This window comes from Triticum urartu, chromosome 5 (assembly GCF_003073215.2).
Source record: "Triticum urartu cultivar G1812 chromosome 5, Tu2.1, whole genome shotgun sequence".
NCBI classification, from domain to species: Eukaryota; Viridiplantae; Streptophyta; class Magnoliopsida; order Poales; family Poaceae; genus Triticum; species Triticum urartu.
This window is the reverse complement of record NC_053026.1, coordinates 417,538,717-417,560,939: the sequence shown is the minus strand read 5'-3', so window position 1 is coordinate 417,560,939 and position 22,223 is coordinate 417,538,717. Positions and strand designations below refer to the sequence as shown.

General features: G+C 46.4%; 1 protein-coding gene, 1 long non-coding RNA gene and 1 pseudogene across 2 annotated transcripts; 2 read left to right on the top strand and 1 right to left on the bottom strand.

The window, feature by feature from the left end:
• The first annotated feature begins 307 nt into the window (after window positions 1–307).
• On the top strand, window positions 308–3,899 carry LOC125556121 (E3 ubiquitin-protein ligase RNF14-like). Its single transcript, XM_048718908.1, has 3 exons — window positions 308–602; window positions 1,895–3,148; window positions 3,246–3,899. Exons 2-3 carry the CDS (start codon window positions 1,896–1,898, stop codon window positions 3,328–3,330), a joined length of 1,338 nt encoding a protein of 445 aa, XP_048574865.1. The 5' UTR covers window positions 308–602; window position 1,895; the 3' UTR covers window positions 3,331–3,899.
• Window positions 3,900–4,835: 936 nt separating this feature from the next.
• LOC125556120 lies at window positions 4,836–6,832 on the top strand. Its single transcript, XR_007305014.1, has 2 exons — window positions 4,836–5,668; window positions 5,788–6,832. It is a non-coding gene; the product is annotated as an uncharacterized LOC125556120 (long non-coding RNA).
• A 10,981-nt stretch (window positions 6,833–17,813) lies between these two features.
• On the bottom strand, window positions 17,814–21,144 carry LOC125508572 (annotated as a pseudogene).
• Between the last annotated feature and the right edge of the window lie 1,079 nt (window positions 21,145–22,223).

The following is a 22,223-nucleotide window of genomic DNA, read 5'->3' as shown; positions in this document are numbered from 1 at the left end:
CTTATGTGACAAGTAATTTGAGAAGTAGTAACATAATATATTACTATAACATAGTGTTTTGCAAGACAAAATGAGTCTAGAAACTAATAAATGAAGTTATCTATAATATTACTTTTATATTACTTTGCATTATGAAGGTAGTAACTTAGACTAGACTGGTCTAAGTTACTGCCAGCCTCAGTGCTGCTGACGAAGGACACTTGAAACGACACGAGTCAGACGCGTCTTTGACTCGGCCGGTCAAGCACGGGGTCGCGGCTCGCCCAAGACCCAACACAAGGAGGCGGCTCGAGTTCCGACGAGGCGAGCGAACCAACGCGTCCGCTTCAAGCCGCCTCGTCACAATCGCCACGCTTCTTCCTCGACACGACACCCACCGCGCGCCCGACGCCTCTCCTCCCCTTCCTCCTCCCGCCGCCGGCCCTAGCTCTAGCTGGTGCCTACATTCTCCGACCGATCGCGGCCGACGCGCCCCTTAGGGACCTCAGCTGGCCGGCCCGCTAGCTCGTCTTCCCGCCGTCGCGGCCACTCGGCAGGAGCACGCACCGGCGCTTTCCGGCTCCCACGCCTGAAGCGCAAGGTCGGTCGCCGGCCGGCCACAGGTAGCATCCATCCCTACCCTCTGCACTCCTGGATTTGTCTGCGGTTCCACTCCCAAGATTGTCGAAATGCGGTCGGCGCTGGCCATTGTGCCACGTTTAGGGCGTGCTCTTCGTTTGCGGTCGGTGCGTGCACGCCACATGTCCGGCGATATGCTTGCAAGGGGTCAGTCTGCATTGCAGACCCAGTTGTGTCGCAGGACTTTACACGTAATTTCCCAGTAGTGGTGTAGATCCTATACATTTGAACGAGGGGTATTTCCGTGGACTTTACCCGTAATTTCATAACAAATGCCAGCGTGTAGCCAAATTTCACACCGTCTAGCGACGAGAAATGGGAGGATATATGGTTTAACCAAAATTGAGGTGTGGATCTCTTCTAAAATCTCGCGCAATGTGGTCAAGTCTCTCCAAAGGTACTATCGTAGTGCCTCCGACCTGTGATTCTTTTGCTTGTGATTTTTTTATTAAAAAAACCGAAGAGCATCTGCGGGTCGTATATGAATGAGCGAGATTGGGATAGAGTGGGGCAGTGAACTCACCACCACCATCACCAACCCAAATCTGTAAGGTAGTAGAGTTTTAAAGCCGAAGATCGTCTGGTGGGTCCTCGATGAAAGAGCGAGATTGAAAACCACCATCAACCCAAATTTACAAGATAATAATAGGCTTTATCAAGTGTAGAGGCATATTCAACGTAGGAGCCATCGTGTGCACACCAAAAGTCCGATGATATGCTTGCGAGGGGTTAGTCTGCATGCCCGGTTGTGTTAGTCTACATTGCTTAGAGCGAGCATATTTGGAAGTTTGGGTAATCCAATCACTTCTGTTTTCTAAAAATGTCATGGTTAACCCAAAGTTATGGGTATCATCACATTTAACAATACCTAATCAGCAACCGAAATATCCAACGGCAATATGGTTCGGCTAGATTGAAATCGAGATTTAGCTATAAAATCTTGTGCAATGTATTGTAGTAAGCTTTTATATATGTTTATCATTCGTAATGAATGCACGGCCCATGATGGAGTTTACTCTTTTGTTGAATGTTCTATCTCACGTATTTCATATTCATTTGATTAATAATATCATGATGGATAGCTGATGATATGAGTTACTTGATTGCTACTGATGCTCCTCAATCTGTAGTGGTAATAAGAATATGGATGTGTTTTCATCTTCATTGCATATCACAAGCTTAACAACAATGTTGGATGTTTGATATTTTGCTGTTAGCCCGCTTTTCTTATTCATTTGAACACCAAGTCACTACGAATCTCAATGAGCTCCTGCAGGATGGATGATGATTTTGCTGCAGCCGAAGCTGAGCAGCTTGAAGAGGTCCTCCGACTCTCATCTCAGTCCGCGACGATGGCATGTGCGGTTTGCAGACTGATGACAGTATCACTGGAAGCATCATGGAAACCTGAGAATTGTGATCATGTCATCTGTATTGACTGCTTCGCCAAATACACAACAGAGACAGTGGCCACAGAGATGCCAAAGTGCCCGGTTGCTTCTTGCAAATATCATGTCGATCCAGAGATACATGAACTTATGGAAGTAGACGATGATGGCAGCCTGATCGCAATCAAAGAGATCGATGATGGCAAAGGGAAGGAACATCCCTATAATGGGCTGGAAGAATTCGGGCAATGTTCCGGCAGTGGCACGATGATGTGTGCAGTTTGGAGGTTGATGACAGTATCACTGGAAGCATCGTGGAAACCTGAAAACTGCGATCATATCATCTGCATCACCTGCTTCGCCAGATACACAACCGAGACAATGGCCACCGAGATGCCCAAGTGTCCGATTACTTCTTGTGATTCTTTGTTGAAGCCAGACACGCCACAAGTGATCGATATCGACGATGATGGTGATACGGGCAGCTCATCATCGATCAGAGCAATAATAGACAAAGGCAAGCAACCGTGCAACGACGTGCTGCAAGAGTTCGGCCAATGTTCCAGCGGCACAGCAATTGCCAACGACTTCTACTGCACCATCTGCATGGAGGAAGTGCCTGCCATAGAATGCTTCCCGGTCGACGGGTGCACGCACGCGTTCTGTGTCAGCTGCGTGAGGCAGTACATTGCGGCGAAGGTGGAAGAGAACGTGCTGCCCGTCAGGTGCCCCGACCCGGGCTGCAAGGACGGCACGCTGCAGCCGGAGGCGTGCCGGGACGTGATCCCGACGCCGCTGTTCCAGCGGTGGGGCGCGGCGCTCTGTGACATGGCGCTCGAGGGGATCAAGTTCTACTGCCCCTTCAACGACTGCTCGACGCTGCTGGTCGACGACCACCAGGACGGGGACGCGGCGATAAGGGACGTGGAGTGCCCACACTGCTCCCGCATGTTCTGCGCGCAGTGCAAGGTGCCGTGGCACGACGGCGTCGATTGCGCCGAGTTCCAGCGGCTCGGCAAGGACGAGCGCGGGCGGGAGGACCTGCTGCTGAGGAAGGTCGCGCAGGAGAGCAAGTGGCGGAGGTGCGGCAAGTGCAAGATGTACGTCGAGAGGGTGGAAGGCTGCGTGTACATTGTCTGCAGGTGAGCGCTGTGTTAGCTTTCACTAGCTGGATCTGCTGCACACCAGCAATTATTTTCACGTCCATGACGAGATGTTCTTGTTTCCTTGGATTTGCAGGTGCGGCCACCACTTCTGCTACCTCTGCGGCTCTGAGATGGCGAAGGGCAACCATCGTTGCAGCAAGTGCAAGCGTACGTGGTGATCGGTGAATGGTCTGCAGATGCCGCGACGCTACTTCAGGGAAGCAAGTTCGTCATGTCAGTACTATCGGCTTAAAAACTGGACAGTACTCTACTAGGGTATTACTACTGATTCAGTTAGCATTGCTAGCTCGTGCAGCTCTGATGCCATTACTAATTTTAGTTGACATCAGAAGTGGCAACTGTATGAGCTCCATTAGTAATCATCACTAGAGTGTTGTTCTGGGGATTATTCCTGATGAAGGAGCTGGCCAGTTTCTCAGTAAGAAACTAATAGGCTCTATAGCTTAGAGGCCTACTGGATGTCATGCAAACACTGTGCATGTCGATGACGGAAACTTTTTACTATTAATCTCTGCTAGACGGGTTTCTCTCGCCGTAACTCTGCACATGACTGAAAATCCATCGTCCATCCTGATAGAAATAGAAACGGCATTCTGCAACCAATAATCCATTTAATCTGTTTGTGCACTACATAAACACATGGGCATCAACATTACTATGAAATTCCTATGCTGCTGTTTGTGCTTGGAACAGTGGGCTGACACTCATCAAGATTACTATGAAATTCCTATGGAATTGGGCAATCCATGGGAATATTGGAGGAGGACAAACATATGGTCTTACCTCATGTTTTCTGCTTCTTTTGTACTCCCTCCGTACTTAATCAACGGCAATTAATATGGAATGGAGGGAGCATAGAATTCTTGTGTTTTTCCTGTGTGATATATCTAAACGGAAGTTTTAGAGTATTTCTGTGTTTTGGATTTCTGTAGAGATTTATATTGCATGACATTTGAATGTAATTCATTGATGCAAGTCATGCTATATAATGTGCATGTGCATATGCAAACTCGTAACAAAATATAATATCATGACCTTTACAAAAGAGAAAAAAATTATACCATCTACTACGTGCTATGTAACTTCCTTTTTTTTGTGAGAACATGCTATTTAACTAAGCACTATTAATTTGGATCTTACCATTTTTGTCTGGGTCACAAATGGTTATATTATTGGATGAAGCTTTACAATGTGTATTACATAGCACTACTAACAACCTTGAGTTATTTCACATTATTTAGAAATTCAAGAAAAATATAAAAGGAGGAGAGAATATGGGTTGCATCGGCAACTAGTTGTACAAAATCATAATTCTTAATATACTAAATCTGACCAGGTTTCTTTTATCTGGTTTTTTTAACTTTTTACCTGACCAATGGTGTGATGACACGCCAATTAGCGGGGGATCTGGGCTTGTACGCGTTCGGGTGCATCTGGCGATTCAGTAGGGAGGTATACAACATTCCTTTTGCTGTGTCAGTTTGTACGAGTTTGATTTGACCACGTCTGTTGGTTGGAAAAAATCTGCATGTGCTAGACCCGGCTCTTGCGATTTGCTGGCTTTTGTTCGCATGCGGTTGTTGTTTTACGTACGTGTCCTCAGTTGAGATATCCATCTTTTAATTTTGACAGCATAAGTTGTGTGGAGGCTTCCTGATAGGTATACGTGTCGGTTCTCTCCATCGCTTTTCTCTCCAACTCTCGATTCCCAATGCAGCGCCGCCTTGCCGCCCTCGATCGTGCCCTCTCGAAGGCCCTGGGAAGAAGGTTCCCGCCAGATCCTCCACCGCCTTTATACGCGTATAAAGAGCCCCCTGCCTTCGATGAAGGGCATTCGCCGCATCCCCACTGACGCAGTTGTATCTCTATCTTTGTCTATTCTCCACCACTTCTATCAGCACCGATTTGTGGAGAGCGACAGCAGGATGGGCAGGGTGGAGGACAAGCAACCAGAGTTCGGTGGCAGCATATCTTGGTCGTGCCGTCGAGCCAGGCCCGCCGGAAGTCGGTGACGATGGCGCGGTGGTGCTTAGTGGCGTTGACGACGAGGTAACACGCGAGAAGCTCCTCGAGGCCCCGCTACGACGCTCAGACGTCGTCCTGGCCGTGACTATCTCTGCCATGCTCTCCAGGAAGTCCCCCTCTGTAGCATGGTGGTCGCCATTGGAGGCTGCTCCTATGCTGGCCTTCTTCCCTTCAACCAGCCGCTCGGGTTCACATGTAGTAGCCGTCGCCGTCACGTCCTGTCCGTCGGCGATGCCCTGCAGCTGCTCTTGGCCTCCTCCTCCCAGTCAACCTTCTTTGCGCCACCGGTCGGGCCTGGTGAGGATCGGTCGCAGCTTCAGCCCGTGGAGCCGGTCGGCAGCGGCCCTAGGCTTTGATGGCGGGGTGGATTCCGAGCGCGGGCCACGGTGGTGGCCGGCTTCGTGGTCATGCAAGCTATGACCTCCACCTTCAGCCGGCGACAGGAGATGCACGCACATGCGGCCTACCAAGGTGCGTAGCTCACGGGACCGCATGAACAATTTGCCGTGGACGTCGTCCTCCTTTGTCCTCGCCTCCTCGGTCGGTTCATCCACCGAGCTCATCACTGATACATGCGAGGTTGCGTCCAGTCTCCAGTGCCGCCGCCTTGAGGAGCAGCAGGCCCTCTCACTCTCAGGCGCGAACATCCACGGCGGAGGAAACCGGCTTGCTTGCTGGCGTGCATTGGACGCGATAATGGACGACGCGCAGCCTCACAGGACGGCGGTGGTTTGTGTGACGAAGGCGATGGCTAGAGGGCGACGGCAGCGATTTGAGGGAGGGAGGTTGGATAGGTACTTTCTGAGGACATGCCGTGGATGGGCGGCTCGCCGCCATGGCCTGCGTGGTGGAGGAGCTCTGGTTGTCCGCAGAAGGACTCGAGTGGAGAGTCGAGACTCGAGAAGCTCCTGCATGTCGCGGTGTCGGCGGCAACCGCAGACATGGCGTGGAGAGGAGAGTATAGAGACGATGGCGCATGCAGGAGAGCCGAGGTCGTGTCTGTCCGCGATGCAGAACTCCGGCCGCGAGCTCACCCAGCCTGCATGCATCTCGAGCTCGCAGCCGTCGTTTCGACCTTGCGCCTATCTTCGGCACCCCGCCGTTTCCGGCCCGTGAGGTCGCCGTGAGGATCAGTTGCCTCCGGTATATCAGCGCGGAAACCCTCACAAAGGGTTCTTCAGCTTCCTGTCGATTCGCCTCCACTTGAACTGCACGACGGTGAGCGCACGACTGTCTTCTCCTCGCTCTCTTGCCGTGCGCCCTGCTGCCGCGCATTCGCTGTGTGCGGCGTGCTTCTTGCATGCGCGGGCTATTGCGTCGCGTGCGTGCAGGGCTTACGAGCTAGCTGCTGCTGCATGTGTGATGTGTGGGCTTGATGCATGCGTGTAGTAGCTAGGTGATGGTCTCATACTGGATCCGTATACGGATGGTGTAGATGCACTACTGAATTTCTTAGTAACTCGAATATATAGCTCTTTGTTTCGTATCAGAAGCAAACTCATGATGGTTCCTGAATATTAGGCGCCATATTGTATTTTTTTTATATAAGTCACCGGATGTTGCTTTGTTTAATTATTTCACTGTTGATCGCACTATTGTACTATTCTTTACAGATAAAGATCAAATGAAGGGAAACACTAGGTTTGTATTATCCAATCTAAACCAGTTCTGATACTCTCAAATTTATATTCCATTGTCTGGTTGTATGAGTCATTAAATTGCCTATCTTGGAATAGTAGTTGTAGGTTAAGGAGGCTGTAAAAAATGAAGAGTTGATAGAAAGCACCATTTTAATGTTATCTCATTTTTTTATGAACCAGGTATTGATGATCATTTAGAAGATGGGGAGCTTACACGGGCTCTGCAAGAAAGTCTGAAAAATGAACATCCTCTTTGTAAGAATGTTCTGTTGGGAGGGGTGTTCTCATATGTCACTCCATCAGTTCAATGACGTTTGGTTGCAGCTATTTTCCTTTTTTTCCAAAAAATAACTTAAGAGTAGAAAAAACCAGATTTTGCCTAACCTTTTAGGCATGATTATCAATATAGTTTTATTTGGATGTAAGATTTTGTAAATGATGTCATTCTCACTCCTAAAACCTTTATGGATGTTCATCGCCCTTCTGTATCATTATTTTGTGTCTTCTTTTGAAACAAGGCAAGCTTCTGCTCATTCACCCTAATTATTGATGCTTGACACACATTTCCTAACTTGGCATTGATGGTCATCTGTTGTTTTCTTTGCATGTGTGCATTTGAGGAATTGTTGAACAGATTTGCAATATTGTATGGTTTGCCACTACCATCTTTGTTTCCATAAATGTTGCACCAGGCTCATGTACGAGGCTATCAAAAGAAGTGGGTCCACATTCCATGTCATTATTTTCTTCAATTTTTGACCTGAATGTACATTAGAAAATATTTGTCCAGCAATAATTTCGAACCTATCCAGTAAAGGATCCATTATCTCCAGTGTTTGCGTATTCGAATTTTCAGTTTTTATTGGATGTGGCCGTAGGATTTGTAACGAATTTCCCAAATTCTATATTTCCTAGGATGCCTTTTCCTCACAGCCCTTTGAGGAGGATATTTCTCCGGAGAATCATAAGGCAGAAAAGGTGACAATGATTTGTGTAGTTAACCGCCTAATGAAACTATTAGTATTGTTCTATCCTTCTTATCATGCTCTGCAATTGTTACTGAGAAAATATGACGACACATGAACTATTTCATGCTGAAACGAGTTCCTAATGTATGCAAATTTCTTACTTTCTCATGAATGTTCATATTCTTAGGAACATATACTATGCTTTTTGTGTACACTTCTGCACAATATGGGAGTGATCCTTCATGTTGTAACACTGACCGTACTGTTAGCCAGTCAGTTTGTTAAGGTTTTTCAGTCTGTTATTCTTATCGGTTATGTTGTACATCCCTCTACTCTCATGTACATGTATGTCATTTAGATCTGGGCAATATTTTTTATCATGCAAGTTCCACATCTTCATTCCTCATCACGTGGAACTCCCACGATTGTTGTCAATCCATGTTTTCACAAAAGATACCGTTCTGCACACTTCACAAGCAGCGTGTAGCTAACCTTATTTAAACTCATCGACCTCCTACTAAATACACAAGGGCGCAATGACATCAATAAATAAACTTGACATGTTCTCAAATTCCTGACTTATATACTGCCCAAGGTGATGCAATGTAACCCAATAAAGATTTGACTATATCACCTGTACCCAAACGACATATTAGATTGTATCACATGTGCTCGGAACACCCGGCTACCAATGATCATACAATCCATATACTGGCCCAACACCAGCACGCAACCAAGTTCAATAATTCGGTCAAGTTATTTACTACATTATCACGGAGGGAAAACCAGAACACTGTAGAACATCTACTCTATCGCCATAAGAAATAAAATCTTCCTTTTTCCTTTATGTATTGCACTCTATTTCCTCAAGTCCACATAGCATCCGTATAGCTCCAAGGTCATTATTATTTTAGTCTACATAAAAAACAATATACAGAAACAATGCAATGCCGCAGACACAACGAATCCCTATTTTAGCACCATCTCCCTTAGGCTAGAACATTCGAGATCGAACAATATCTATAAAAAAGAACCCATTGTACCACAAGCTACACAAATCATATCATCATCCTTCACATGAATATGTAACACGTGTGCATCGATAACACATGTTTTGAGCTTGATCCACACATCAAACCTCATGTATAAGGACTCGATCCACATATGTCTCATATAACATGCATACACTCCGACCAAGTTTAAAGGGAAGAGAGCCAAAACTATAGAAAATTCCATTTATCTCATTGATCAAAATAGCCAACCAATATTTTCTCCCTTCCTTTGATCACCATCCCATAAAAAATGAATGCCGAACTAAACGTGCCAATCTCTTTTTCAAAAAAAAAAAATCATCAACATAAGAATATTTACTTACTATACAACAACATATATCACCGCCAATAAGTAAGGCGCGGCGTGCCGCCGCGAGGGTATCAACTAGTAAATATACTAAACCTGGCCAGGTTTCTTTTTTCCTGTATTTTTCGACTTTTTCTCACAGTGAAAACTGGCCAATGAGGTAGTGACACGTTATTTACTGGGGGATATGAGCAGGTACGTTATTGGGTGTCTCTAGCAGGTTTTCAGTTTGATGTGCATGTCCGCCCGATCCTCCCGTTCCTATTGGGCTGCATGTGTGTATACCAGTGTTTTGTGGTCATTCAGTTGGCCGTGCATGCCCGTCCGTTGACTGCCGCTTTTTTTATTTTTTTTTCCTCCTCAATTTCTTTCTCCTGCATGCATGCGTGTGGCTGCGTGCCGCGCGTTTGCGTCGGCAGATCGGCTCCTTTTTCCCGTGTGCTCCGCTGTTCTACTGGAAGGCTGCCACGACAACAACTGATTACAGTTGGGCTTCGATTCAGTACACGTGGGCTGTTGACATATAGGCGGTTGCCGCTTAGATCGGCTGTTCTGGTCGTTTCGCGGCCAGGCTGATGTGTTCGATTTGGTTTTCTACTCTAACGGATCTCCTATAAATATGGGCCTTCCCTGCTGTTTCACTTCATCCATCACGGTTTGCGTTGATGGTTTCTCTTAGCGTTAGAACATTACTAGTAGAACTCTCAAACCCTTATTAACGTTTTAAATATTTAAAAATGATCTTTTTATACATTTTTATGGGTTGAAAAACAGGGGCAAAGATTAAAACCCTCAAACCCAACCCTTATAATGGAATATTTCTCATAAACAACGTTGCCGTTGCGCGTGGGAGGTCGACGGGACGGCCGCCGACAATGGGGCCGACTAGCAGCGGCGGTCGCGGGTGTGGACGCGGGAGTTGAGAGGATTTTTTTCTCTCGCGCGAGTATAACCGCCAAATGAGGGTTGGGGTAAGTTTTGCTTCCCAACTCTTACTTTTAAGGATTAGGAGAGAGTTTAAGGGTTGGACTTTTAAAAAAAATTGAGGATTTGAAGGTTAAAGGATTCTAGTCTACGTTTTTTTTTCGATGAAAACTATAAAAAAACAGTTATTTTTAAGGGTTTAAGGGCTCTATTAGTAATACTCTTGTGTGTTCTGGTCGAGGCCGGCGGGGTCATCCTCTTGAAATCCAGGCAGCCATCATCAATCGCGTGCGCAACGTCCGTGGCCGTGTTCCTGCTGCAGATCGCTCCCCGGCCTCATGTCGCCTTCCACCAGGCCTAATCTTCTGCAAGCAAGAAGTGTCGTTTTTGGTCGACCGCGTGTTCTAAGCCGGCGTCAGCCACGAAGGACGACCCGTCGGTCGACGCGATCGCCGTTGGACGCTGCACTACGGGACATCAGGACCTGGGACTGGGAGCGTCCCCAACGGTGTGTGTCTACGCGAAGCGCGAAAGACGGACCGGGTGCTGAAGCAGCACCGGTTGCTCATGCCGTGCAAGAGAGAGCTAGCGCCGCGGTAGCCGTTCCTGCTGGACAAGACCCCACTAGTGCAGAACCGGGCAATAGCACCGGTTCGTAAGGCCCTTTAGTGCCGGTTTCGGAACCGGCACTAACATTTCGGCACTAAAGGCTTCCCCCCTTTAGTACCGGTTCAGCACGAACCGGTGCTAAAGGGCAACCACGTGGCACGAGCCAGCTCCGGGGGCCGGGAGCACTTTATTACCGGTTGGTAACACCAACCGGTATTAAAATGTTTGGGGGGTTTTTGATTTTATGATTTTTTTTTCATTTAATTTTGTGTTTTCCATTTTAATTCTTTTTCGTTTGCTGGTATTTTACGGTACTACACATTGTACACGTTATACATATATATGTATATATATAAATAAAAAATTTAGTAGAACCAATCATATATATATATATATATCATCAATGTCTCACAAACCACCATATTAATTTACACATACACACATGTATAGCTATATACAATTTTTCCTACATATGCATGTTGCCTTCGGAGCCAGTGGCATTAGCCTAATTGGTGCCTTCGGAGCACGATGACAATTGGAAGTGGTTCATGACCTGTTCGATGGGGGCGGTAGCGGGTAATAGTATTCTCCCTTTGGATTTATGACCTGGTCGAGCAAAAATCCCGCTATTTCCTCTTGAAGTGCTTCTACGCGCTCTGTTTCTAGGAGCTTGTCCCGCACCTCTTTGAACTGTTAAGAAGGAGATCAATATGCATGTGTATTAGTTGTGTGACTAGATATCGATAATGGTGTAAAAATTGTGAATAGTGTTCTGACAAGTGTACCCATTCCTGTCTTTGAGATCTGCTCCTTTCGGACGCCATCATGTGAATGTTCTCGCAAACGCAGAATGCACACAGATCAGTCCCCTGCGCCTGCTTCAGGGCCTTTATTACGAGAATGGAATTTAATTTGATCAGATAATAATTAATCAAGCATGATAATTAAAGAGATGGCAGCTAGCTAGCTAGCTAGTAATACTTAATTACTTACCTTGGATCGAAACCATTTCAGCTGTGGTTTTCATTCGCCTTCCGTGACGCTGATGAACCTTACCCAAGCCCTACCCGCCGACAAAGAAAATAAATAAAGGGGTTATTAAATAGTTCATATCATGAAATGACGAACTAAATAGGCCGAGATATATAGTTAATAATGATTGAAATTACCTGTTGACTATCCCATACAAGATGTTGTAGTCACTATTTGCTTTGAGTAGCGAGTTCAGTATTTTAACTGTTCCGGCGTCAACTTTAATGATACACAAGATCCAGTGAAATCTGCATGCACACACGTTTGCATGTCTTAATTAAGCGGGCATATATATGTAAGCAAAAACATGTAGTTAGCTAGTAGGCAAAAACAGAGAATTTGTAGTACAAGAAAGTGTGACTCACTGGAAGTTGTAAGGAAGTAGTATATCATCATTGTATTTGAGGCGCTTCAAGAACTCTAGCATGATGTCCTCTACCTGCTTTTCATAATACTTGTTCATTTTCCATGTGTATTCATTAACGGCGTTTGGTTCAATGAACCCAATGCCATAGCGTCCATTTTTTCTCATTTCATACATCTTCATTCTGCATAATACCACAGAAAAAAATATAGCGAGGATAATTACAGGTAATGATTGATCAAAAGGATCACTACAGCTAGCTTGAGACTTAAATTACAGAAAGAAATCACTTACAGACAATAGCAACTGACGATAGATTTGTCAAGTGTGTCTTGATTGTATAACTGAAACAGTTCAGAATACTCAACGGCCACAACTTTCTCATGGTAGTAATGATCCTTCTTGACATACACCATGACGGACTCTCGATCGGATCTCTTGATAATGTCCATGTACCATTGATGCAATTCATACATTCTCGTTGGGAGCTTCTTGACATCTTCTGGCTCGACCAAAGGTTGGCCCCGGACATATTTCCGTTTTATTTCCTCCTCTGTAATCACAGACATGTCCTCGATCTCAAGGAGTTGTCCAACAGTGATCTTGAGTTCTTCAGCCTGCATTATATGCTCCTGGGTTATTACCACATCGCCCACCTCGGGAACGTAAACTGTTTGCCCACAATAATATTGGGCGCGCGTACTGTCACGTGTTGTTGGCGGCACAACAAGCGGGGGGGGGGGTCGATTGCGCCGCCTGTTCTTCCAGCTGGACAACGATTTTGTCGCATTTTTTGACAGCTGCTTGTTGTTTGCTCGAGCTCGAGCTCGCCTCCTTCTGTAGACGTTGTCGATGTAACTTCCTAATGTGGCGCTCATAGTCTGTGTCAACAGGCTTAGGAGCTGGTGGTTGAGTCATACGAATGAAGTGGTCAACTACTTCCACAGGCACTTTCTCCCTTGGCGGCGGTGGCGGTTTCGGTCCAAAATGGGCGTCGACTTCTGCCCGCACTATGGCATTGGTTTGCTCCTCGGTCCTGTCGTAAGCCCTCACAGGAAGAGGAGTAGTGAGGTTTGGACCATATTTATATCGCTTGCCTCCACCTGTACTTCCTGTACTATGACCTCGACTGGTACCGCTACGCACCATAGCTGCGGGGTGTCTCTTCTGCGATTGCTGAGGCGGCGGAGACGGCTGACGGGGCTGAGTTGGACGAGGAGGAGTGGCCTGAAGCTGTGCCGGACTTGGAGGAGGAGTGGCCTGAGGTTGTGCCGGACTTGGAGGAGGAGTGGACGTCTGACGCTGTGTCGGACTTGGAGGAGGAGTGGCCTGACACTTTGCCGGACTTGGAGGAGGAGGAGTGGCCTCACGCGTTGGACTTGGAGGAGCGGGAGTCTGCTGACTCGGTAGCGGACTTCGACGAGGAGTCGGGTGACGCGGTGTCGGTGGCCTTCGAAAAATGATGCAATCCTTTCTCCATAGGATGATATGATGTTTGGCATCTTCGAGTGTGTGCTCCTCGTCACCTTCAGGAATGTCAAGCTCTAGCCCCGAATATTGGTCCACCACCTCATCAACCAAGACACGAGCATAGCCCGCTGGAATCGGGTTGCAATGGAAGGTTGCCTCGGGGGAATTTGAAAAAGCAACGGCGTCTGCCACCTTCATGGATATGTTCTTCATTTTGAAGTGTAGCTCGCAGTTAGTGTTCTCCGTGATGTCATCCACGGGGTATCTATCCAGCACTACTGCATCGCCCGGGGCGGAACCCACGCTGCTTCTCGGCATGGATGGGGCGGTGGTATCCAATGCTGCATCATCCGCTAGCTGCTGCAGCTGCTGAGACCCCCTTTACTGGCTAAGTGAGTCGATCTGCTCCTGCTGCCGCTGGAATTTAGCTACCAATTCCGCTTGACTTGCTTCTAGGCCTTGAAGGCGTTCATAGTCGAGCTTCCTCTGCTCCTCCTCCATCTTCCTCTTCTTCTCCTCCGCAATCTTCTTTCTCGCACGGGTTCTGTAGTCGGCGTTCCAGTCCGAAAACCCCTCATACCACGGAATAGCGCCCTTGCCTCGTGTTCTTCCCGGGTGTTCAGGATTTCCCAGGCACGCGTAAGCTCGTCGTTCTCTCTGTTGGGCTGGAACACCCCCGATCGAGCCTCTTCTATTGCAACAAGTAGCGCATCATCGGCTCCGTTCAGACATGCCTTCGTCGAAACATTGCCTGTCTTCGGGTCCAACTCCCCCCCATGCGCATAGAACCAAGTCCTGCACCTGGGGGGGCAGCTCTTAGTAACCGGAGTGATACTTGCATCCTCCATCTCTTTCTCAGACTTATCCCACTTAGGCATTGCCACCGCGTAGCCACCTGGCCCCAGCTTATGGAACTTATCCTTTTTTCAGCATTCTTCTTGTTTATTCTCGACCGTTCCTTAGCTAATTCTGAATCCTTGAATTTCACGAAATCGTCCCAATGAGCACTTTGATTCTCTAGTATCCCCTCGAATACTGGAGTCTTCCTTCCTCCCTTGACGTAGTTCTCCCACGTCGTTCTCTTGTGGTTCTTGAATGCAACCACCATCTTCCTAAAAGCAGCGTCCTTGACTTTCCGCATATCTGCTTCTGTGAAATTATCTGGTAGGGTGAAATGTTCCATGAGAGTATCCCAAAGCAGTTTTTTTTATTCTCGTCGACAAAAGTAACATTTGGACGTGGCTTTGCTGGCTTTCTCCATTCTTGAAGGGAGATCGGGAGTTGGTCCTTCACAAGAACTCCGCACTGACGAACGAACTTGTCCGCAATCTTCTTAGGCGCTAATGGTTCGCCATTAGGTTTGAATGCCTCGATATTGTACTTTACGCCCTCCTTCAACTTTTTGTTCGGGCCTCGTTTCGTCCTTTTGCCTGAAGATTTGCTCGATCCGGATGGCTGAAAGAAGAAAGATCGATTCGTTAATATATCTTCAACTCATTTAAAACATGCGATGATCACCAGATTCCTGCTTATATAAATATATATACCTCACCGGTGTTTGTTGTTTCAGGATCAACATGTTCTTCGTCGTAGTTCATGACTTCATCTTCTCGGTCGTCGTGATCGAATATCATATCACCCTCTCCGGTGTTGTTTAGAAATTCAGAGCCGTCATAATCTTCTTCATTCTGATCATCATCTGGCCCGCGTATTATATCGAACATGGTCTGTTCTCCCTCTCTGTTGGTATTGTCCGCCATAGCTTTTATTTAACTATGCCAAAAGAAATATAAAACAACTTAGTATTCAAATTACATCGTCTCTAATAATAGATATAATCTCGAATACATCATCTCGAATAATAGATATAATCTCGAATACATCGTCTCGAATAATAGATATAATCTCGAATACATCGTCTCGAATAATAGATATAATCTCAAATACATCGTCTCGAATAATAGATATAATCTCGAATATATCGTCTCGAATAATATATAATCTCGAATACATCGTCTTGAATATTATATATCAAGTACATCACTGGCTAGGTAGCTAATAAAGATCGAATACTACAGAAGAATCTAGGACACTCGCGGTTCCTGCGGCGGGGGCGGTGGACACCCAAAGAGAAGGAACCCTCACAGGATCATAGCTTAAGTGAGATCCCTGAAGAAACTGCCAGGTATTGGAGAACCTGCCGCCCTCTAACGCAACCATGTAGCGATGGACGTGCTCGTCCTCCTCCCTGACACGACGACGTACCACCTCCAGCGGGGCCGGCTCCCTCCGCACCGAAACTGGCCCACGCGAACGCCACCAAACGAGATCAGGGTCGACGACGGGACCAGGGGCCGGGTTCCTCATCAAGCGACGCGCCCCTCCAAGCAGCACCTCCCAGTGCCAGCCCGGCGGAGCCCAGTCCCGGACATGGGTCAGCTGGACGTCGTCGCGGACGTGTCGACGGCGAGGATGCGGGCCGGGCGTCGACAACAAATACTAGCTGTATGCCCGCAAAAAGTAACATTTTTTTAATTATTGGATTTTGATAACTAAAATTTCTAACATTCTATAACATTTCTAACAATGCTATATATAACTAACATTTCGATAACATTTCTAATATTTCTATAACTAAAAAAAGAAAAATTTCTAACTTTTTTATAACTATTTCTATAACTAAAAAACAGAAAAATTTCTAACAATTCTAACTTTTTTATAACTATTTCTATAACTAAAAAACAGAAAAATTTCTAACAATTCTAACTTTTTTATAACTATTTCTATAACTAAAAAACAGAAAAAAATTCTAACATTTCTAACAATTCTAACATTTCTAACTATTCCAACAATTATAACATTTCTAACTATTTCTAAAAAAACAGAAAAATGTCTAACAATTTCTGAAAAACAGAAAAATCTATAACTAAAAATGTATGTGTGTGTGCGCGCTCACCGGCCGGCGAGGCGAGAGGCGACGGGGGGCGCGCGGCGACGGGGACGGGGACGGGGGGCGCGCGGCGACGGGGACGGCGACGGGCGCGGCGACGACGGGGCGGCGACGACGGGGACGGGGACGTACGGGCCGGGGCGGCGACGACGACGGGGACGGTGACGACGCGGCCGGGACGGGGCAGCGGTGACGACGGGGACGGGACGACGGGGCGGCGACGATGGGGACGGGGCGGCGACGGGGGCGGCGACGAGGGATATGGAGACGGCGGGGGCGGCGGGCGACGGTGCAGAGGAGAAGAAGCAGACGGAGAGATGAGAAACTGACGAAATTTTGAAGTGTTTTCTTATATAGAACCCACCTTTAGTACCGGTTGGAGCCATCAACCGGTACTAAAGGTCTGTTTTGGCTAGCCCAAGCGGCGGGAAGCGACCCCCTTTAGTACCGGTTGGTGGCTCCAACCGGTACTAAAGGCCCCCCCTTTAGTACCGGTTGGTGCCACGACCCGGTACTAAAGGGTGTGCGCTGCCAAGCGAGGGGCACAAAAGTTTAGTCCCACCTTGCTAGCCGAGGGGCACTCGCACCTGCTTATAAGCCCCGCCGTCGCTGCTGTCTCGAGCTCCTCTCTTAAGCAGGCCTACTGGGCCTACCTCTTCTGCGATGCCCTGTTGGGCCTACTGGGCTAGCGGGCCTGCATCCTGGCCCAACTTGAATTTGGGTTTCTAATCGTATGCAGGCCGCTGTGGCCCAGTAGGTGGGCTTTTTTTTCTTATTTTTTTGCTTTATTTATTTTTGTGAATAACTTAACTTTGAAAATAGATTTTTCAGTGATTCTTTTTTCTTATGTTTAATATTAGTGTGTTTTATCATTATATTCAATTTGGTAATGTTTAGGTTATTTAAAAAATGAAATGCCTTTGTAACGGATGAGTTTTCGTCCGAAACCCTGATACTTCGAAACAGATTGTCCATTTTGTACACGAAGTGCATCCAGTTTTTGCGGTAACCCTCTCTACTTTTTTGCACATGCTATGTGGGTGAAATTATGATATCATACCAACTTTCATCCTTTTCTGAGTTCATTTGAAATGCTTTTCAATTTCAGGGTCATTTAGCTGAAAAAATCAGTAAATGCATGAAAGAATTTGCTTGCACATAAAATTTCTTCGCGTTTCAAATGCCAAAACACATAACTAGCTACCCTAACTATTACAGAGATTCCCTCCTGGGTGTGAAACACAGAAGAAAGTGATGATAGTTAAGCCGATCACATCCCAGATCTTTGGGTGTGAAACTTTTTCTTCGCGTGTGTCCTTTTGCGTCGTAGCCATGGAAAATCTTCATCATTTAACGGGATGCTCGGGTCAATATTCACTGTGAATGGAGCAATTTCATCAAACTTTTCATAATCTTCTGACTTGTCTGTCTTGTCATCCACTCCCACGATGTTTCTCTTCCCAGAAAGAACTATGTGCCGCTTTGGCTCATCGTATGATGCATTCGCTTCCTTATCTTTTCTTTTTCTTGGCTTGGTAGACATGTCCTTCACATAGAAAACCTGTGCCACATCATTGGCTAGGATGAATGGTTCGTCTGCATACGCAAGATTGTTGAGATCCACTGTTGTCATTCCGTACTGCGGGTCTTCCGTTACCCCGCTTCGTGTCATATTGACCCATTTGCACCGAAACAAAGGGACCTTCAAACCACGTCGATAGTCAAGTTCCCATACGTCCTGTATATAACCATAATATGTTTCCTTTCCCGTCTTGGTTTCTGCATCAAAGCGGACACCACTGTTTTGGTTGGTGCTCTTCTTATCTTGGGCGATCGTGTAAAATGTATTACCATTTATCTCGTACCCTTTGAAAGTCATTATATTCGAAGATGGTAACTGAGACAACAAGTACAGGTCATCTTCAATAGAGGTGTCATGCATGGTACGTGCTTGCAACCAGCTGGCGAAACTCCTAGTTTGTTCACGTGTAATCCAGTCATCAGACCGCTCCGGGTGTTTGGAGCGTAGCAAATTCTTGTGTTCATCCATATACGGAGCCACCAAGGCGGAATTCTGTAGAACTGTGTAGTGTGCTTCAGCGAGAGAATGTCCGTCCATACATATTATTTGTTCCCCTCCTAGCGTGCCTTTTCCATCCAGTCTGCCCTTATGCCGCGATTCAGGAACACCAATCGGCTTAAGGTCAGGAATAAAGTCAATACAAAACTCAATGACCTCCTCATTTTGACGGCCCTTGGAGATGCTTCCTTCTGGCCTAGCACGGTTATGAACATATTTCTTTAAGACTTCCATGAACCTCTCAAAGGGGAACATATTGTGTAGAAATACAGGACCCAAAATGTTAATCTCTTCGCATAGGTGAACTAGGACGTGCGTCATGATGTTGAAGAAGGATGGTGGGAACACCAACTCGAAACTGACAAGACATTGCACCAAATCATTCTGTAACCTTGGTATGATTTCTGGATCGATTACCTTCTGAGAGATTGCATTGAGAAATGCACATAGCTTCACAATGGCTAATCGAACGTTTTCCGGTAGAAGCCCCCTCAATGCAACTGGAAGCAGTTGCGTCATAATCACGTGGCAATCATGAGACTTTAGGTTCTGGAGCTTTTTCTCTGCCATGTTTATTATTCCCTTTATATTCGACGAGAAGCCAGACGGTACCTTAATACTGAGCAGGCATTCAAAGAAGATTTCCTTCTCTTCTTTGGTAAGAGCGTAGCTTGCATGACCCTGATGTATGCCGTCTTTTCCGAGCATACGTTGCTGGTCCTCCCGTGCCTCAGGTGTATCTTTTGTCTTCCCATACACGCCCAAGAAGCCAAGCAGGGTCACACATAGATTCTTCGTCACGTGCATCACGTCGATTGCGGAGCGGACCTCGAGGTCTTTCCAATAGGGCAGGTCCCAAAATATAGATTTCTTCTTCCACATGGGTGCGCGTCCGTCAGCGTCATTCGGAACAGGTTGTCCACCAGGACCCTTTCCAAAGACCACCTTCAAATCCTTGACCATATCATGTACATCAGCACTAGTACGGTGGCGAGGCTTCGTCCGGTGATCCGCCTCACCTTTGAAATGCTTGCCTTTCTTTCTTACGGGATGCCTGCTCGGAAGAAATCGACGATGTCCCAGGTACACATTCTTATTAGCCAAATATATACTGTCGGTATCGTCCAAACAGTGCGTGCATGCACGGCATCCCTTGTTTGTCTGTCCTGAAAGGTTACTGAGAGCAGGCCAATCATTGATGGTCACGAACAGCAACGCCTTTAGGTCAAATTCTTCCCCCATGTGCTCATCCCACGCACGTACACCTGTTCCGTTCCACAGTTGTAAGAGTTCTTCAAATAAATGGCCTTAGGTACACATCGATGTCGTTGCCGGGTTGCTTAGGGCCTTGGATGAGCACTGGCATCATAATGAACTTCCGCTTCATGCACAACCAAGGAGGAAGGTTATACAAACATAGAGTCACAGGCCAGGTGCTATGGTTGCTGCTCTGCTCCCCAAAAGGATTAATGCCATCTGCGCTTATACCAAACCATACGCTCCTTGCGTCATCTGCAAACTCCTTCCCATACTTTCTTTCGATTTTTCTCCACCGTGACCCGTCAGCGGGTACTCTCAACTTTCCGTCTTTCTTACGGTCTTCTTTGTGCCATCGCATCGCCTTGGCATGCTCTTTGTTTTGGAACAAACGTTTCAACCGTGGTATTATAGGAGCATACCACATCACCTTGGCAGGAATCTTCTTCCTGGGGCGCCGGCCCTCGACATCACCAGGGTCATCGCGGCTGATCTTATAGTGCAATGCACCACATACCGGGCAAGCGTTCAAATCCTCGTACTCACCGCGGTAGAGGATGCAATCATTAGGGCATGCATGTATCTTCTGCACCTCTAACCCTAGAGGGCAGACAACCTTCTTTGCTTCGTACGTACTCTCGGGCAATTCGTTGTCCTTTGGAAGCATATCCTTTATCATTACCAGCAACTTTCCAAATCCCTTGTCAGATACACCATTCTCTGCCTTCCATTTGCAGCAATTCCAGTGTGGTGCCCAGCTTTTTCTTGTCACCTACGCAATTCGGGTACAACAATTTTTTGTGATCCTCTAACATGCGCTGCAACTTCTTCTTCTCCAAATCACTTGCGCAGTTTCTCTTTGCATCGGCAATGGCCCGACCTAGATCATCAACGGGCTCATCTGATGCCTCTTCTTCAGCTTCTTCCCGTATTGCCGGCTCAGCTTCTTCCCGCATTACCGGCTCAGCTTCTTCCCCATTGTTGTATCATCGTATTCAGGGAACCCATGGCCAGGATAGCTGTCGTCGTCCTCTTCTTCTTCATTGTCTTCCATCATAACCCCTATTTCTCCATGCTTGGTCCAAACATTATAATGGGGCATGAAACCGGACTTAAACAGGTGGACGTGAATGGTTCTTGACGTAGAGTAATTGTGACCATTCTTACAGCGAGCACATGGACAAAGCATAAAACCATCCGCCCGCTTGTTTGCCTCAGCCGCAAGCAGAAAAGTATGCACGCCCTCAACGAACTGGGGAGAGCATCGGTCATCGTACATCCATTGCCGGCTCATCTTCATTACACAACACCGAATAGACCAAATTAATACAAGTTCATACATAAAGTTCATACAACACTTAAATGCAACAAACAAATAACTCTCTAGTTAAAGCATTTAAATGCAACAACAAATACGATCAAGATCGCAACTAAGGTAACAATGGATCCAACAGCATAATGATACCAAGCCTCACTATCGATGGCATATTTTCTAATCTTTCTAATCTTCAAGCGCATTTTCTCCATCTTCATCTTGTGATCATCGACGACATCGGCAACATGCAACTCCAATTCCATCTTCTCCCCCTCAATTCTTTTCAATTTTTCTTTCAAGTACTTGTTTTCTCTTTCAACTAAATTTAACCTCTCGGCAATAGGGTCGGTTGGAATTTCCGGTTCACATACCTCCTAGAAAAAATTTCTATGTCAACTTGATGGGCATAATTTGTCATAAACACGAAATGCAACTAGTTTTAAAAGAGAATATACATACCACATCCGAATCAAAACAAGGACTAGGGCTGACGGGGACGGATATCAAAACCATGGCACTATATGTATAACAAACAACGTACGGGTAAGATAATTATACGAGTAACTATATATCCAAATCACACAAACATCAATTTTTATATAAAATTTCATGAACTAGAGGCTCACCACAAGGTGGTGCCGGCGACGGGACGGTGCGGGCGATCGACGGTGGCTACGATGGAGATTTAGAAGGCACTAAGTAAACCACACCTACATATGCAAACTAAGTGTTATTTTTTACCTCAAATTGCATATAAATCAAATACTAGCACATATATATATATCCTCCCAAATTACTAAACTCACAAATTAATCACTATATAAAGCATTGCAAGAGCTAATCTAGCAATGAGAGATGAAAGGACAAAGTTGCTAACCTTTGTGATCATTTGAATGGATGGGGGCCTTCAAATCTTGACAAATTTTGGGCAAAATGTGTGATGAGCTCGAGAGGAAGAGGGGAAGAACAGAGAGGAGAGGGGAAAGGGGAAGAACAAAGTGAGCTCGGGTGGACGAAGGGTCTATGTAGGACGACCTTTAGTACCGGTTCGTGCCAAG

Bases quoted from the DNA above. Each gene is read 5' to 3' on its own strand.
- LOC125556121 (XM_048718908.1), top strand. From the start codon at position 1,896: ATGGATGATGATTTTGCTGCAGCCGAAGCTGAGCAGCTTGAAGAGGTC. The intron at 3,149-3,245 runs GTGAGCGCTGTG...TTGGATTTGCAG, and splicing joins TGCGTGTACATTGTCTGCAG to GTGCGGCCACCACTTCTGCT.